This window comes from Notamacropus eugenii, chromosome 2, assembly GCF_028372415.1.
Source record: "Notamacropus eugenii isolate mMacEug1 chromosome 2, mMacEug1.pri_v2, whole genome shotgun sequence".
NCBI classification, from domain to species: Eukaryota; Metazoa; Chordata; class Mammalia; order Diprotodontia; family Macropodidae; genus Notamacropus; species Notamacropus eugenii.
The window spans coordinates 352,696,534-352,714,706 of NC_092873.1; the positions used below are offsets into that span (position 1 = coordinate 352,696,534).

General features: G+C 39.2%; 1 protein-coding gene across 2 annotated transcripts in view; it reads left to right on the forward strand.

The window, feature by feature from the left end:
* Positions 1–18,173, forward strand: part of SKAP1 (src kinase associated phosphoprotein 1) — a 382,247-nt gene that overhangs the window by 61,355 nt on the left and 302,719 nt on the right. For both annotated transcript variants that reach the window (XM_072646171.1, XM_072646172.1), the window contains exon 3: positions 1,172–1,197. In XM_072646171.1, coding sequence (XP_072502272.1) covers positions 1,172–1,197 — 26 coding nt within the window. The remainder of the gene's footprint in view (positions 1–1,171; positions 1,198–18,173) is intronic.

An 18,173-nucleotide genomic window follows, 5' to 3' on the forward strand; every position in this document is an offset into this window, starting at 1 on the left:
GTCCCAAGGAACAAGATCCACATTGTAACTTTTGGTAGAAAGTTCTTAACTAATATTTCACCTAACAGTTAAATAAAATAAGTGAATTTGAGTTAAATGATCTCTTAGTTCTTTTGTAGTTCTAATACTATATTTCCAAGAGTGAAAAATCAAGCTCTGGAATGGAAGGTTGAAGAAGTTACTGAGGCTTGAATTCAAATCTGACAATCATATATCAGTATCTAGTCTCTAATTCATATTGTAAGGGAGTGCCTGACTGTCAGAAAGTATTCAAAGATTTGTTCCTGATCATATAACTGGTAAAAGGGTCAGAGGTTGAACCCAGATCTGCCAGACTCCAGGTCCAATGTTCTGTCTAAAGTACCATACCATGTTGCCTCCCCTGAGACTAATGTTATCTGTCAGATTCCAGTGAAAACCTTTGATGTTTCCTTAATGAGAATACTGCTACTGCTCCCATGACTACTATTACTATACCCCTACTGTTGCCGCCATCACCACCACCATCATCATCATTGTTACCACTACTACCGCCACTATCACCATCACCACTATAATTACTAGGGGATATTTATATAGCACAAATAGCACTATGCTAGGGGTGAGGAACCTGTGGCTGCAAGGTCACATGTGGCCTTCTAGGTCCTCGGGTGTGACCTTTTGACTAAGTCCAAGTTTTACAGAACAAATCCTTTTATTAAAGGGATTTGTTCTGTGATGTTTGGATTCAGAGGGCTGCACTTGAGGACCTAGAGGGCCACATGTGGCCTCAAGGATGTAGCTTTGCCACCTCTATACTATAGTATAGTATACATCTACAAATCACTTTACGTAGACTCTCATGAGATGTGGTAAATGGTGTTTTATCCCTGTTTTAAAAATGAGAAAATTTGAGGCTCAAAGAAATGAATGACTTGCTTATGGTCACACAACTTGGAATTTCATAGGCAGATTTTAAACTCAGTTCTCTGTCCTGACCCTAATTTCAGTGTTTTTTGCCTGTACTACACAGAACTGCCTTTGCTTAAGTAGCCATTTTATCTATTCTCTGAATATCAAGTAAGTCTCTTTGTCCAGGTTCTGCGGCTGCTTATGGCCAATCCAAATTAAGAAAAAATGGTTAAGTGAATTTTAAAATATACTTATGTGCATTCTCTTCTTTGTATTTCAGATATCGTTTGGATTTCCAGTCCCGAGGTGAGTATTACTTAATCGCTTGTGATTTTTTTTCCTCAGTGTGACTGGTAAGTTGGGTACTGGTTTCTAGTTCTAAGGTTTTTCTATTTTATTTAGACAGGTTCCTCCACTAAATAGCATTAACTGCTTTTCATGGAAAAATTTGGGGGAAATTTTCATGGGAAATTTCATCCCACATCCTGCTGCTCCTCCTCCCTCATGGGCCTCAGTTTTCTCTTCTGTAAAATGAGGGTGTTGGATTAGGAAATTTCTAAGGTCCCTTCTGGCTCTAAATCTCTAATCTTAGGATCTCCTGGATGTCAGTGATGGGCCTAACACAACCTAACCCTACTAGGCACTCCTGCTTACTAGCAACAGGAGGTTCCGATGCTTCTGCCTTCTGAGTGAATTGTTGCTGGATTGTTTTCATGGAACAGGAAAATATACTTTTTTTTTGCACCTCAAGTGACTGATGAAAATGGAAGGATCCACTGGCATTCAAACAAGATGGAAGCGGGGCCATGATAAAAGCCTTGTGAGTGTTCCAAGCCAGCTAATCCTTCATTTGCTCCAGAAATAAATTCCAGTGTGTTACCTCCTTGATCACTGTGCGCTTCCACACATCTTGTCTGTCTGGCAGCACAGAAATGTCAGAAATGCGGCAGTGCTGAAATTCCCACTAGAACAGCGTTATCACATTTTAATATGAGCCTCGGTGCAGCCTCGATGCTTCTAATTGCTTCCAAACCATTGTTTTCCTGCGTTTGGTTGATGAACCCAGCATCTGGCATCATTTGAGAAAGTACAACAGACAGCTGTGTACAAAATTAAAAAAAGGAAAGGATTAGAACTCATAAAAAGGTTCAAAATTGGATTTTTTTTAAAGAGTTCATACTCAGTTTTTCATGCTCTTCATAAAGTTTACCTATGTTTACTCATTTAAGTACCTTAACTGGGAAGACTGGAAATGTTTTTTTTAAAAAACAGACTTGAATATCAGATCTTCATTTATTTATAAATAGAGGATTTTTAATCTTCATCTCAAAGTGTTTTTGATCAGAATTGCAAATAAGATCAGATGCTTTTTTTTTTGCACTGACCTGGAAATTTTTCATTAGCTCTTTCTACATTTTATTGTGTCTGTCCTGCTGCCTAGGCATCCAGGGACTAAATATCACTTCCACAAAACAATTCAAATGCCATGAGTCATAATGTTGGTGTTATTAAAAATCTTTACTTTCCTAGAGGATGATTTGTTTTAGATACAAATCAATTAGTTTCAAACCCATGACCGACTTGCTGGAATAGGCAACCTTAAAGAAGGGAGAATTCCATTTGATTATTCATCTACTTCTTGAATTACTGTGTTTTGTATGCGAAGCTAAAACCAGGTGATATGATTGTATGTGTGGTTTTCAGGAAACATTTATAGCTCAAATCACAATTTGAAGGATGCAGAATAACATATAGGGACAAGACAGACAAGTTTGCTTTGTGAAACCCAAAATATGCCATTCAAGGGAAATATAATCCAGCCATTAGTGTATTTTTATTTGTTTAGTGTATATTACATATACAAATATAGCTGTATACACATATATGTATATACATATGTACGCATGTCTGCACACATACACTAATCCTAAACAAAGCAAAATAAACCAAAACTGTACGTGTAGAGATATTCTGATGTGATCTTTCCCAAGTATACAGCCCTGTTAGATAGAATTCACTTTTCTGAAAGAATATGACTGGAGTTGGGAAAAAATAATTTTGGATGTTCAATAAAACAGATCCTGGGGGCATAAAGGTTTAAATGCATGAGTTGTATGGAACAAAAAGCAAGCTGGGCCAGGATCGTTGCTCAGTGATGACGTGGTTGTATGTCACTTCACAAAGAAGACATTACTACATACCCCTTTCCTAGAAAGCATATTGGGGGAAAAGGAAATAAATGCAAAGCAGAAATTGTTTAGAAAATAAAGTACATCTCTTTGTGGAAAATAGTCTGCATACGTGGCAAAAATCTCTCTTCATTTGTGAACGTGAGGAAGAAAAATCCCTGTTTGTTGTCCTATTTCCCTTTCCTCCCCTCAAGGTCCTGTTTTCATTTGGGGCTTTCTTTCCTACTTTGCCCTGTTGAAAGATCTTTAGCGGGCTCAGGGCTTCAAGAAGTAGTGATCTGTGAAAGCAGCAACCGGTCAATCTGGGGTGCTTGGAGAGAACTTTAAAATAAAATTATGGGAAGAGCAGGCTTGGAGAGGGGGTGAGGGAAATGGGGAACGAGAGCAGCTGGCAGCAGTATTACAGAAATGCTGGAAGAGTGGTTAATGTTAGGATGGGGATGAGGAGAGAGTGACAGGAGGCCCGAGCTTGAACTCTTACTCAAGAGGAAAGACTTCTTGATAGTGTCAAGGAATCTTTGAGAGACCATATGATTTTTTAAAAAACTGTTTCTCTGAACTCCCTGTGGGGGAGAAGAGAGGACATGTTTGTTAATGAGCTGTTTGTTTGGCTGAGCCTGTTTTTTAAGACCCATGACCCAACCAGGGTTGCATGAGTGGAAAGAACATAGTTTTGAATTTTATGATGTTAGGACTTAGAACTAGAAGGGTCCTTGAAGAGCGTAGTCTCCCCTTCGTTTTATAGGTGAGGAAATGTGGCCCACAGTGAAGGTACTTGCCCAAGGTCACATAAGTGACATTAGTGGAGTTGTAACCTCTGGTTCTAAGTCCTTTGCTCTTCTGATCACATCACCAAGGGTCCCTGGGGGAGTAAAGTCTCAACATGGTTCTGTATATCCAGTTCCTTTCCTCATGGGACTGGTTTGACTATACACATATGAAAAATATCTGAGAAAGTAAGGGGGAAAGTGCAGCAATGCCACCCTCTTATTCATACCCTGTCCTTTGTGCCTTACTATTCTGGTACTTTGAAAAGGAGCTATTCAAAATGCGAATGAGTAAAAGAAGCCTTTATTAAGCACTTACTACGTGTAAAGCGTTGTGCTTAGCTCTGGATTATAGACAGAAAAGGAAGACTCTTTCTCAAGGAGCTCACGTGCTAATGGGGGAGAAAACACATAAGAAGTTTTCAGCTGCAAGTCAGATGGAAAAGTCTCATGGTCCTTAGGATGCAGAAACAAAGCAGATGTTAGTGCCTCTGCTTTAAAGTTATTTCCACTGAGAAAATCAGACTGGGTTCATACATTGAACCATTTGACAGTGCCAGGACTTTCATGGCAAAGATTTTCTTTTCTGAGTCTTCAGTAGCTGTGGCTGTAAGACTTGACAGAGGCAAGTGCCAGGCTGCATCTAAATAGGGGTTGCATTTAAGGATGATGGCTGAGGGCGTTGGGCTGGAAGCATTGCTATTTCCGAGGCTGTTGGATTCAGGGTCCTGGCTTGTCTTCCCTGGGGTCTCTGGGGAGGTGGTGGTCAGGGTGGTGGTGATGGCCCAACTTGCCTAGCACATGCTTGCTGTCTCTTATATTTCCCTCAAGGTACCTTGCTGTTTCATCAGGCTGGTTTGCCTACCCTGTGTATGGTTGGCAGTTGGTGGGGATGGCTGGCCCCTGCTGCACAAGGGTTGCTTCCCTGGATGATGTCTATGAGGACTGGGTTGGAAGCAGAACCAGTAGTCTTGGTGGGGAGGAGGGTGGTACAGATGAAGAGGAAGAAGGATCAGTGCAAAGGAAGGAAAACTGGATTAGAATTCAGAGGACTAGGGTTTGACTACCACTTCTGTTGCTTACTCCCTTTTGGACCTTGGTCAGGTCATTTCTCTCTCATTGTTTGTTTTTTCTGTAAAAAGGAGTTGCATTGGGGGATCAAAACCCTATGATCTTATGAAATGTACTTGGGAAATGATTTCCTCAAATACGCAATGAAGCAAACTGACTCTCCAATAAACATTTTCTAGCCTAGCACTCTATGCCAAACCTGCCTTCTTATCGTGGGGGCATGGTTCTAATGTGTTTAATATTTTGGAGAGAGTAGTATGGCATCATCTTGAATACTATTCTATGTCAGACACTGTGGTGTGGTAGAAGGAGCACTAAATCTAGGGTCATAGGACCCAAGTTAAGATCCTGACTGTGATATTTACTAGCTTTGTAATCCTGGGGGCAAATAATTTCTTCTCTCCGGGTCTCAATTTCTACTTGTGTAAAATTAGGGAGTTAGACCTTTTGTTCTGTAAGATATATTTTAGTTCTTAGATTCCATGATCCTATAAGTTCTCTCACTGGCCTATTATCTGTCTTGTTGGATGATATATTTTGGTGAAGGGGAGGAGGGAAATATATTAGAAAGGGGAGGGGAGAAATAGCCTGACAGGCTCTCGTCCTTACTATGCAATGCTGGGAGAAGTGGGGACTTCTATGATTTAGGGCACATGTAGTTGGAGTACACAGGAATTTGTGTTTTTAATAAGATGAGAGCACTTAATGCAACACTGGCAAATCATGAAGCTTAATAAATGCTTGTTGAACTGGCTTTAGGTGCTAATACAGCTCCCAGTGCCTTTTAAAGTATTTTTTAAATACCTCATTTTTTAGTTATGAAAGTCATGCACTGAAATCTCTGCCCTGTTATTTTTACCATCCTCATTCATCAAATGTTGCTGAAGCAATGGCTGACTTTTTGAAGCATATGGCTAGAAGTCAGGATGCCAGTTTTGTTCCTTGGTCAAATACTAACTCTTTATCGTATTGAGAAACCCATATTTCTTCTCTGTGTCTCAGTTTTCCTCTTTATAAAGTGGATTAATAATTCTCAGTCTATAAATATTTATTAATCACCATTATGTGCTAGGTATTGTGTTAAGCACCATGGAGACAAAATGAAGCAAAAGACAGTCTGGCCCTCAAGGATCTTACAGTTTAATTATGGGAGATGTACAAACAAATATATACAAAGCAAACTATATACAAGATAAAGAGGAAATAATTAACAGAGGGAAGGCGCTAGAATTAAAGAGGAGTTGGGAAAAGGCAAGCCAAGGAAGTCAATAGGTGGAGTTCAGGAGGGAGAGTATTCTAGGCATGGGAACAGCAGGTAAAAATGCCTAGAGTCAAGAGATGGAATATCTTGTTCATGAATCAAAGAGTATGTGGTAGGGATAAGGTATAAGAAGACTGGAAAAGCAGGAGGGAGCTCGGTTAAGAGGAGCTTTGAAAGTCAAACAGAGTATTTTGTGATTGAACCAGAGGCAAAAGGGAGCCATTGGAGTTTATAGAGTAAGGGATGTGAGGGTGGGGAAGAGATGATGATGCCTATGCTTTAGGAAAATCCCTTTGGTGGCTGAATGGAGCCACCATGGCCTTGTAGTTTTATGAGTAAAGATGTAGTTTCCACTGTGAAATGTATCTAGTATAAAATCTATTGCTAATAATAAATAATTTCGTGTGAATTAGCATTAACTCCCTCCTATTACCCCCCCCCCAGCTCAAGGTTTAAAATAAATCATGTTGTTTTCAAGTATGAACTTAATTAAAAATGGAATGAAAACACAACCAATAATGCAGTTCCATAAGCCTAGTAATACTTGTATACATTAGAGGCAGGCAGTGTGATATGCTAGAAAGGACTCTGCATTAGGAATCAGAAGACCCTAGTCTTGACTCCAGAACTATGTGCCACTTGACTTTAGGGGGTAACTCACTTAACTACTCCGAGCCTCAGTTTCCTCCTGTGAACTCACGGGTTTGGGTGCTCCCTCCAATAGTGTTAGTTATAACCTATTCCTATCTCCTCATCCCTTATTATTCTTTTCTGAACCCAGTGAGTCAGAGGCATTCTTCTAGGTTAGGGTTCAGTACCTGGGCAGGGTGAAGTTTTTTTATGACTATTTCAATCCACCTGGTTTCCTTTGTGATCCTTTGTATTTTATTTGATTCATTTTAAAACATTATTTTGAGGAAGGGAATTTGGACTTCATCAGACCACCCAGAGTCCATGGCACAAAAACCTTCAGCTCCTTTGGTCCTTTCAATATTTCTTAGATACTTGTGCAATATTTAGGTTGTTTATCTGTTTTCTCTTGCTCCTACAATTTCCTCATCTATTTAAAATAAAGGGGAAAGGGATAACAAGGTCTGCCCTGCTTACTTTACTAGGTTGTGGTGAGAATAAAAATAGCAGAATGTAGACATATGTAAAATGTAGATAACATAAGACTAAGGCGATTGCAAACATCAAAGCATTCTAGAAAAAAATAAATTACCGTCATCATCAGCACTCTTACTATTACTTTAAGTAGTGGTGTTGGTATTGTCTGATGAACCATTTTGAAAACTCCGAAATTCCTTGAACTTACCTGCAAATCTGACACAAATTCCCTGGAAAATGATTAAATATTTAGATTGGAGATTCTTCCTCTGTGAGACGTGATTTTGAAGTGACAAATTTCTTTGCTGTGCCCAAACAATGGGGACCAACGGAAAAAAGGAAGAAATCCCTGGTAAAAATTGGAAAAAGCAAGTGTTACTGGGGACATTTAAAAATTGTATTTCTCTTGGCATCATTTCCTCCCCACTTTTTTTTCCTTCCATGAGGGATAACTCATTAATATCCATAATGAGACCCTTAAAAATTTTTGAATATAAAGCACTCCCAGAAACAAAAGATATTTTTATTCCTCTACCTACTACATTTTGTGCTTGATGGTGATTTACAAGAGAGCTACACACATAAATATGGGCAATTTCATAAAATACATTCCACAACTGGTAGCATTTAGATGAATACATTTGTAGTCTTTATCCATGGCAGATGCACCCTAATTTCTGTTAGGGTGTGTAGCATAGTAGATAGTCTTGGAATCAAGAATTCTTTTCATTCTTTTTGTTGTTCAGTTGTGTCTGACTCTTTGTGAGCCCATTTGGGGTTTTCTTGGCAAAGATACTGGAGTGGTTTGCCATTTCCTTCTCCAATTCATTTTACAGATGAGGAAATTAAGGCAAACAGGGTTGAGTGACTTGCCTGAGGTCACACAGCTAATAAGTGTCTGAGGCTGGATTTGAACTCAGGTTTTCATAACTCCAGATCTGGAACTCTATCCACTGCACCAAAGCTACCACCACCACTGAGCTGGCCCAAGGAATCAAGAGTTACCTAGATTCAAATCCCATCACTGATGGTTTGGGTTTTGATGGCTCAGAGTGAGTATAAATAGCGATTGTTTCTGTTCTTGTCAGAAACTCTAAGGGTCTTCCCCTCCCAGATTGATTTTTTTTTTGAGAAGGTAAAAAAGGCCATTTTTTGGGTCTCATTTCTTACTTTTTAGCCTTATTTACTGAATTGGGTGTTGCCTCAGACAAACTGAGACCTGAGAAAGACCTTAGCTTAAAAAAGCTAAGGTTTCCCACTGCATCTGGGGCCATCTCCAGTCATCGTGGAGTGTCTTGCCACTGGACCCAGATGGCTCCCGAGGAGAAGGTGAGGCTGGTGACTTTGCACAACCCTGCCTCACTTAAATCCAGTTTACTTGTAAGTCTTTACCTTCCTGGTGTCATTGGTTCTCTCAAAGAGCAAACAATAACAACAGTTGTGTAACCCTGGGCAAGACTTTTAACCTCTCTGAGCTTTGGTTTCTTTATCAGTAAAATGGGTGGTATTCATAGCAATTTCTTCTTAGGGTTGAAAATAATGAGGACCACTGGCATTTATATAACATGTTAAGGTTTTCAAAACACTTTACAGAATTTATCTCATTTTATCCTCACAACAATCTTGAGAGATGGGGTGCTTTCTCCATTTTGCAGATGAGGAAACTGAGGCAGGCAGAAGTTAAATGACTTGCCCAGGGTAAACAGCTAGTAAGGGTAAACAGCTAGTAAGCGTCTGAGATAGTTAAGACTGTTAAGTCCATCGCTCTGTCCACCGCGCCACCTAGCTGCCTCTGCATGTAAAGCACCGTCAATTGTTAGTATAGAGATGCACAGGGATTTTCCATTCTGCAGGATTCTAATGCTGGTGACCCAGAGATTAGATGTATGAGCTAGTTCTCCTGCAGAGCCTGAAATGTATTGGATTGAGGCTCGGATGTCGTCTAACTTCTGTCACATTGCTATCACATACTTGGTACATGTAGTTATGACAAGTACAAGAAGCAAATCATTAAGACCATAAAGACTGGTTTTACACTGAAGAAGAGAGTACGGGAGGGAGAGAGGCTTCCCTTTGAAGTGGAGAAGAAGTGTTTTTGAATTAATGGAGTGCACAGTGATTTTCACTAAGTTTTATTTACAAAAACACCCTTTGCATTCATGCCAAGAGACTTTAGCACAGTTGTAAGTGGGATCTAGGCAAAGAAACAGTGTAGATTTATGATGTGTTCACAAAGGCACAAAAAAGTCTGAATTTACAATATTTATAATTTATCGTTAAGTCTCTGTTCTATCGCTATCCTTGGAATGCCAGTGTTTTATAAACACAAGTGTTGGCTGCAAACGTGGAGCAGCCCAACCTAAAGTGCTTTTTTTTTAAGCCTTCCAAAATGTTTTCTGTGTCTTCTGAGAGTTAACAGGAAAAAAAAATGCGCACAAGGGCAAATACTCTTGACTCTGGCACAGTCTCATTTTGCTTTAACAATCTTGACAACTGCCTTTGTGGTTAGACTTCCTGTGGATTTTTTCCCCCCTTTCCCTCTCCTTCACTAACCCCGCCAGCTCTTGCTACATTTTGTACAAATTAGTCAGTAGAGAGAGGATACATGTTAAATACTTTTGAAGTTTCATGCTGACATTGATACCTTTTCAAATATTTAGCTTTCCAAGCTTCCTGTTCTTTTTTCCCTCAAATGACATAATGTGTTTTTTATATTAATACATCTAGTTTTTAGTAGCTACTGTCAAAGAAAATGATATATTTCTACCTCCCTCCTCTTGGAAGAGACAGGGGATGACCACTGGGGCAGAATTCCATATGTATTGTCAGAGACCGTCATTGTATCAGATATTTGTGCTTAATTGATTTTATTTGTTAAAAGGCAGGGTTCATTCTGGATTTGGATGTGAGGCCTCACACAGAAATGATTGGAAAAGTAAAAACAAAAGATATAAATGACTTATTTAAAAAAAAAACAAAGAGATACCTTTCTTTAGGTTATAAGAATCACTTAAAGAGTTAACATTAACTCTTTTTTTATAACTAAGTGGCATAGTGGATAGAGCACAGTATGCGGAATTAGGAAGACCTGAATTCAAATGAAGCCTCGGATACTTAATAGCTCTGTGAACCTGAGAAAGTTAGTTAATCTCTGCCTGCCTCAGTTTCCTCTATTATCAAATGGAGATAATTATAATAGAACCTACCTCCCAGAGTTTCAAGGCTAAAATGAAGATACCATATGGAAAGTATTTTGCAAACCTTAAAATGAAATATATATACATATATTAGCTATTATTATATTAATATCATAGTGGGCTCCTGAATTTCCCTTTCTTTAGCACAGAGGGGTCAAATGAATGGTAGGCTCCATATGGCCTATAGCACTCCCAAGTGGAGCAGAACCAGATTAAAATGCAATTGGGAAATATTTTTTAAAATAAATAAAAATACAATAAAACATAGATAAATTACATTTTTAAAATCAGACCCGTAGGGATCCTTTTGTATTGTTTAGTGGTACCCATTTCTACTTAAGTTTGACACCACAATAGATAACATAAACTAACTCATTAGAGTAGATTAGTTCATTAGTTGTCTTCAGTCATGTCTGACTCTGTGATCCCCTTTTGGGATTTTCTTGCCAAAGATACCGGAGTGTTTGTCATTTCCTTCTCCATCTCATTTTACAGATGAGGAAACTGAGGAAAATAGGGCTAAGTGACTTGCCCAGGGCCACACAGCTAGTAAGTATCAGAGGGCCAGATTTAAACTCAGGAAGATGAGTCTTCCTGACTTCAAACCCAAAGGTCCTGTCAAGCTCTAAATTCTTCAGCTTAGAAACCCAGATTCCTTGAGGGCAAGATGATTTTATTTTTGTGTTTTTATCTGATTCCTAGAACTCCAAAGATTTTAGAGTGGTTTGCCATTTCCTTCTCCAACTCATTTTACAGAGGGCCATTGCCAGTCATCTTGATTTTGTCTTGTCATTGGACGCCAATGACTCTAGAGTAGAGAGTGAAGCTGATGACTTTGCACATCTCTGCCTCACTTAAATCCAATTCACAAACAAGTCATCACCCTTGTGATGTCATTGTTCCTCTTTGAGAACAAAGGAGAAACAACAGGCATTTTACAGATAAGAAACTGAGGCAAATAGGGGCAAATGACTCGCCCAGGGTCATATAGCTATTAAGTGTCTGTGGCTGGATTCGAACTTAGATCTTCCTGACTCCAAGTTCAGTGTTCTATCGATTGCACTACCTGGCTTCCCTTTGTGCATAATAAATGCTGAATATTGGCGTGTTGGTTGAATGAGATTGAGGAGATTGGTACTAAGATTGTTTTGTCTCCATTTAATTGGTGAGGAAATTGAGATGTATGTGCTTTAATTCAGCAAATATTTACTAAGTAAGGTATAGTGCTAGGTGCGGGGAAGATACAGATGTAAAAGGCTGGGTCCTTGCCTTAATGGAGTTTGTTGTCTAGTAGGGGTGGGGGAAGACGGTAGATAACAATAACAGAATTTTAGAGCTGAGATATGTAGTCCAATAAGAACCCCAAAGGCAACCTCTTTATAAAAAGTGTTCATTCTGCCTCTGCTTGCAAACCCCAATGACCCTTACTTCCTATTTTGGACAGCTCCAATGGCCAGGACATTTCCTCCAAATGTACCTCTTTGGAACTCTACCTATTTCCTCTAGTCCCTCTTAACATTTCAGATGGTTGAAGGCAGCTATCTTGTTAACTCTGGGACTTCTTTACTCCAGGCTAAATAGTCCCATTTTCTATAAGTGATCATGATAGGGCATTCCGTCAAGACCCTTCTCCATTCTTCTTACCCTTGCTCTGGATGCTCACCAGTTTATCAATTTTTTTTCTTAAAATGTGTGTCCTAGAAGTGAGCACATTACTTCCAATGTTATCTCATAAGGACGCAAAACAGGGAGTCCCTCCATGCCCCCCTCACTCCTTATTCTTAGAAGCTGTGCCTCTTTTAACAGTCTCAGATAACACTGGGGTTTTTTTCCTTTTCTTTCCTTTTTTTTTTTTTTTATTTTTATAACTGCTCCATCACAGGGCTGACTCTTAGAGCCTTAGAGCCTCCTAAAATCCCCAGGTCTTTTCCAGGCAAACTGCTCTCTAACCATGTGAGGCAGCTGGCGGTACGGTGTATGGAGTCTCACTGGGCCTGGGGTAGAGAAGACCTGGGTAAGTTACATACTGTGTGAATTCTGGGCAAGTTACTTAACCACTTGCCTCTGTTTCCCCAGATGTAAAATGGGGATAATAATGGCACCTAACTGGTAGGGTTATTGTGAGAATCAAATAGGATAAGATTTGTAAATCACTTAGCACAGTGACTAGCTCATAGTAGACACTAATATAAATGTTTTCCACCGCCACTCCTACCCTGTGGTTGTAACTATGATTTTTTTGAACCCAAATACAAGACTTTATTGATCTCTATTGTATCTTGAGACTTAAGACTTTAGACTTTAGATTTAGACAATGCTTCAGTCTCTCAAAAGCATTTTGTATTCTGACTCTGTCATCCAGTGTTTTAGCTGTCTATCCCATCTTTATATCATCTGCAAATTTGATGAGTGTGCTATCTATGCATTATCCATTGATAAAAATTGTTAAATAGCACAGATCCTTGGGCTACTCAAATAGAGGAGGCTTCTTGCTGAGTTGACGTGACTGTTCTTTGAGTTCAGCCACTGAACTAGTTCCAAATCCACCTAATTATACTATCATAGTCCATATCTTTCCATCTTTTCCATAAGAATGGTACAAGATACTTGGTATAATACTTTGCTAAAATCTAGATACAGCATCACTACTATTCCCTCCACCTTCCAGTTTAATAAGTCTGTCAAAAAAGGAAATAAGCTTTATTTGGCATGACCTGCTCTTGATGAAACCATAGTAACCTTTTGTAATTACCCCTTCCTTTGTTAGGTACAGCAACTTTTAGGTGCCAACTCTTTCATGACCCATTCTAGACTTTCCATGAATCAAAGTTAAACCCACTGGTATCAAGGTTATCTGTTTTCTTACTCCCTCCCCTTTTAAAAAATAGAACATTTGCCCTTCTCAAACCCTATAGTACCTCTCCCACTTTTGATGATCTTTCCAGCATCATTGACAGTGGCTTAGTGATAGTATCTGTCCTCATATCAAATTCAAAAAATACAAATCATCCTTCAGACAGCTACTAACTACAGGACCCTAAGTCACTTAATCTCTCTCAACCTCAGTTGTAAAGTGGGGATAATAATAGCATCTAATTCACAGGGTTATTATGAGAATCAAGTCAGATAACACGTAAATTGCTTTGCAAACCTTAAAGTGCTATAGAAAATCTCACTAGCTATTGTTTATTATTTGCCAATTCTTTTAGTAGTTGAAGATGTAATTCATCTGGGCCCAGCCATATGAATTCATCAGGGACAATTAGGAGCTCTTTACCCACACCCAACCCAAAAAATTCCAATCATCTTTACCCCAACAACCCATTTCTCTTTGTTAATGGGGACCAAGTACACTATAGAATTGACTCCTGTTGGTTTTTTGAAGATTGAAATTATTATTAAGGTATAACAAGAAGCTACTAGGCTTTTGGCAGAGGAAGAGCTTCAGCAAATATCTGGATAACTGAAGTCCCTCACCGCACAATATAGTAATCTCTGCCAGGCGTTTAATCTATTTCCAAATCATTTTATCTATTTCCTCTAGCTGGGTGGTGAAGTGGATAGCACAGTGGGCCTGGAGTAATAAAGACCTGTGTTCAAATCCAGCCTGAGATGCTTGCTAGCTATGTGATACTGGGCAAATGACTTAACTTTTGTCTGCTTCAATGTCTTCAACTGTAAAATGGGAATCATAATAACACCTGCCACTCAGGGTTGTTGGAAGGATTAAACAAGGTAACATTTGTAAGCCGTGTACAAGCACATTGTGTGTGCTTGATAATTCTTGTTTTCTTCTCTGCTGTTTGCTTGTTCAGGTTTGTAGTATACTGTAGTTGTGAAGTCACCTCTATTTCTTCCACCATTGATTTTCAGCTAACTCATGTCTACTATGCCTCCTTAGCTCGGATTCCTGGATTTTCTCATTTGGGTATACTTCTTTAACATCCCTATTTTGTTTCTTTTGAATAAGATATGCCAATCTGGAGGCATATTCCAGCCATTCACTTCCCCAGCAGGATGCAGTGAATTTACTAACACTGGCAAAATTTCAAAGGAGAAATATTGAGGACATCACTTCCAAAGGAAGGAAAGTAAACTAGGCTTGGAGGAGAAAGAAGTGTTATGTTTCTATTAGAAATCTGTGCAGTTACAGACTTTATATTGAGATTACAAAAGTTTTGCAGAAGTTAGAGACAGAGACTTCTTGTTATTCAGTTGTAGTGTATGATGTTTGCTGGGCTTTCTTGGCAGATATACTAGAGTGGTTTGCCATTTCCTTCTCCCGTGGATTACAGCAAGTAGGGCTAAACGACTTGCCCAGGGACACATAGCTAGTGTCTGAGGTCACATTTGAACTCAGGTCTTCCTGACTCCGGTCCATACTCTATCCACTGAGCTACCTAGCTGCTTTTTAAAGATTACATATATTATTTCATTGGTATAGGTGCGGAAACTCCCTCTATCAATGAAAGTTAACACCTACTCTGTAATCTGTAGTTTTAGGGAGTTGCCTAGAAGCAGTGACTTGCCCAGGGTCACACAGCCAGGTTGTGACTGATGCAGAATTTGAACATAGACCCTTTGTAGCTTCGAAGCCTATTTTCTATCCACTGCACCACACTACCTGTGTTGTAAGCTAATGCAAATAAAATTTAAAGGCCATAATAATGGACAAATTGCTGATGTGAACACCTCACAGAAATACCTGTGAGGTCAAATCGACCTCCTTGTATGACCCACATATACATACAATTCAAATGCGAAGTGGAATGGGGTAAGACCAAAGAAGCACAGAGAGCCCCTGGAGGTATGAGAGAAGAGCATATCATCTCATTCAAATTCATTTCACAAATCAGTGAGAGGGAAAGCCTGGGCTAAAGTTAGTGGTTAAGCAACCAACCTAGTAACATATCAAGATTCCTGAAATGCTTAACTGCAAAAAAAAAAAAGTCATAGTTAGGTAGGCATATAGTTTTTAGCAAATTTAGGTTCAGTAGCTGATTTAATGGATTCCACAACACTATTCTCAAAATAATGAAAGAAAGGTGCTCTTGATCTGAATAGCAGTTGTTTGGTTCTCCCACTTCAAACTCTTTAGTGCAAGGTGTATAAAACTCTCTTTATTCAAATATAGGATCTATGAATGGGCCTTTATGTTTTTAGATCAAATAGTTTAAAAGGCCTATGAGCCTTATCAATATCTACATCTTTAAGGATAACATGCTCACTAAGATAACCCAAACAGTGGTAAGACAGGCATTCATTTTTTTTACTGTCATTGTTTCTAGGAAATGAGCTGCTGTGCTCTTAGCAAGATAATTGTATGACCTGTATGTAATGAGGGACTAGCCAGTGGAGGTTCCATCCTTGGAGCAGGTACAGAAATTTGCTGCTGCTACTATAGGGAAAGGGCTCCCATTGGTCAATCCCCCCAGTCCCACATGTATAATGTATATAGTTCTTCATTTAGTACTGGTTCTTTTTTTAGGGTATGTGAATTTTTAAAAATTAAATATTGAATATCATTAGTATGGGGAGCTCTTGGTGAGAAAGCATCCTTTACTGATACAGACCAGCAACTCTTCCCCTCAGAGACTTGGTTGGGGCACTGAGAAGTTATTACTTGCCCAGGATCACACCCCTAGTATGCATCATATTTGAACTCAGATATTTTGACTTTGAGGCTAGATCTCTGTTCACTCCACTGACTGTCATGTGACTATTGAGAAAGCTATATTCCTTGTGCATCTGTTTGCAGGTCAAAGCTGACCAGGCTACTTTGGATTCAAGAGTAAAGTGAAATAAGACACTTATACTCCATCTAAGAGTTAAGAAAAGGAGATTTACTTAAATATATCATAGGAAGGGTATACTTCAGGATCATCACTGCACTTGTCAGCTGAGTGTAGTTCCCTGCCCTTGAGTTGTCCATGGTGGTCCATTGGTCAAGTATACAGGAATAACTGGAACTTCTATGACTTTCTTTACTCGAATGACTAGGAAGCAGCAGCAGTGGCCTGAACTTCTTCTCTGAGTCAATTAAATCTTAAGGATAATTTCAGTAAATTTTAAGGAAAAGAACTAGTCCATTTCACATAGTGAAGGACTCTAGTGGATATTCCTCCTGACACATCTATTTGGTCACATTTCCATTTGGAACAGGAGTTTTAACCTAGTGTCTGTGACTTTTTAAGTCTTTCAATATAATTGTTTTCTTTGTAATCCTAAGAATTTTGTTTTATGAAGCAAGAAACATTATTCTGAGAAGGAATCCATGGGCTTCATCAGACTACCAAAGGACATAAAAAGATCAATTACCCTTGATTTAGAATATTTTTTTCTTCACTGGCAAATCTGAAAGAGGTTTCTGCTTGGTCAGAATTCACCTCTAAAAGTTTTTGGACTGTGACAGACAGGGCATGTCAGTTATACAGCCCAAGCCAATAAGCATTTATGAAGTGCATACTGTGTGCCAAGCATTGTTCTAGGAACTAGAGTTACAAAGGCAAAGCAAAAAACTGCCTGCTCTAGGGCTTATCCACTACTTCTATCCTCTCCTATATGAGCTTGAGCCACTGAACTAGTCTTGTCATTTCCTACCTGCTCCAGTAGCAGGAGAGAAGTTTCAAGTATGTGACAGGCTTGCCACTGGCAGTGAAAATGTGGCATCATATTCCATTAGACCGTGAACATCTTGAGAACAGGAACTATCTTTTGCCTTTCTTTGTATCCACAGAGTTTAGCACAGTGCCTGGCACATAGTAGAAGCTCAACAAATATTTACTGATTGACATTCCCACTAATAATAGCTAGCCTTTATAGAGCACTTTTAAGGTTTGCAAAACACTTTGCATATATTATCTCACTTAATCCTCACAATAACCCTATGAGAGGCAGGTGCTATTATTATCATCCCCATTTTCCAGATGAAGAAACTGAGGCCAAGAGAGAGTAAGTGACTTGTCTAGGGTTACACAGCTTGTAAGCTATGAGGCAGGATTTGAGCTCAGGTCTTCCTGACTCCAAATATTAGCACTCTTTCCCACCATACCATTGGGTTGCCTAAATATATCCCATTGATATATTAACCACATCTGACCCACATTTTAAGGCCTGCTAAGTGCAATTTGACCTGAATTTTGTTTTTTAAAAAAAATTTATTCCAATTAATTTATACATGTTTGTGGAATCTGTTGACTCTACTTGGATAAATCTCTAGGGGAAATCTGGGTCTCTGTTTTCCTCCAGTCCCTTTTCAGAGACAGCTAAGTGATACAGTGAATGCAGTGGAGCCAGGAAGACCTGAGTTCAAATAGTGCTTCAGACACTTACTCTGTCATCCTGGGCAAGTTACTTAACCTCTGCCCCAGTTTCCTTAACTGTAAAATGAGAATAATAGTACCATCTACTTCTCCGGGTTGTTGAGAGGATCAAATGAGATCACATTTGTAAAGTTGTTTGCAAACCCAAAAGTTCCATAGAAATGTCAACTCTCCTCTTCCTCTTCCTCTTGTAGGTGAGGTTCCCATCATTTCTTCTTTGAAGTTTTCAACCTTGCACTGACCAGTACAGTGAAAAAAATGCTGGATTTGGAGTCAAGAAGAATGGGGAATCCCAGGCCTGCCTCTCATACCACTTATATAGTCAGGCCAATTGCTTACCCTCCTTGGGTTCCAGTGCCCCGCCTGTA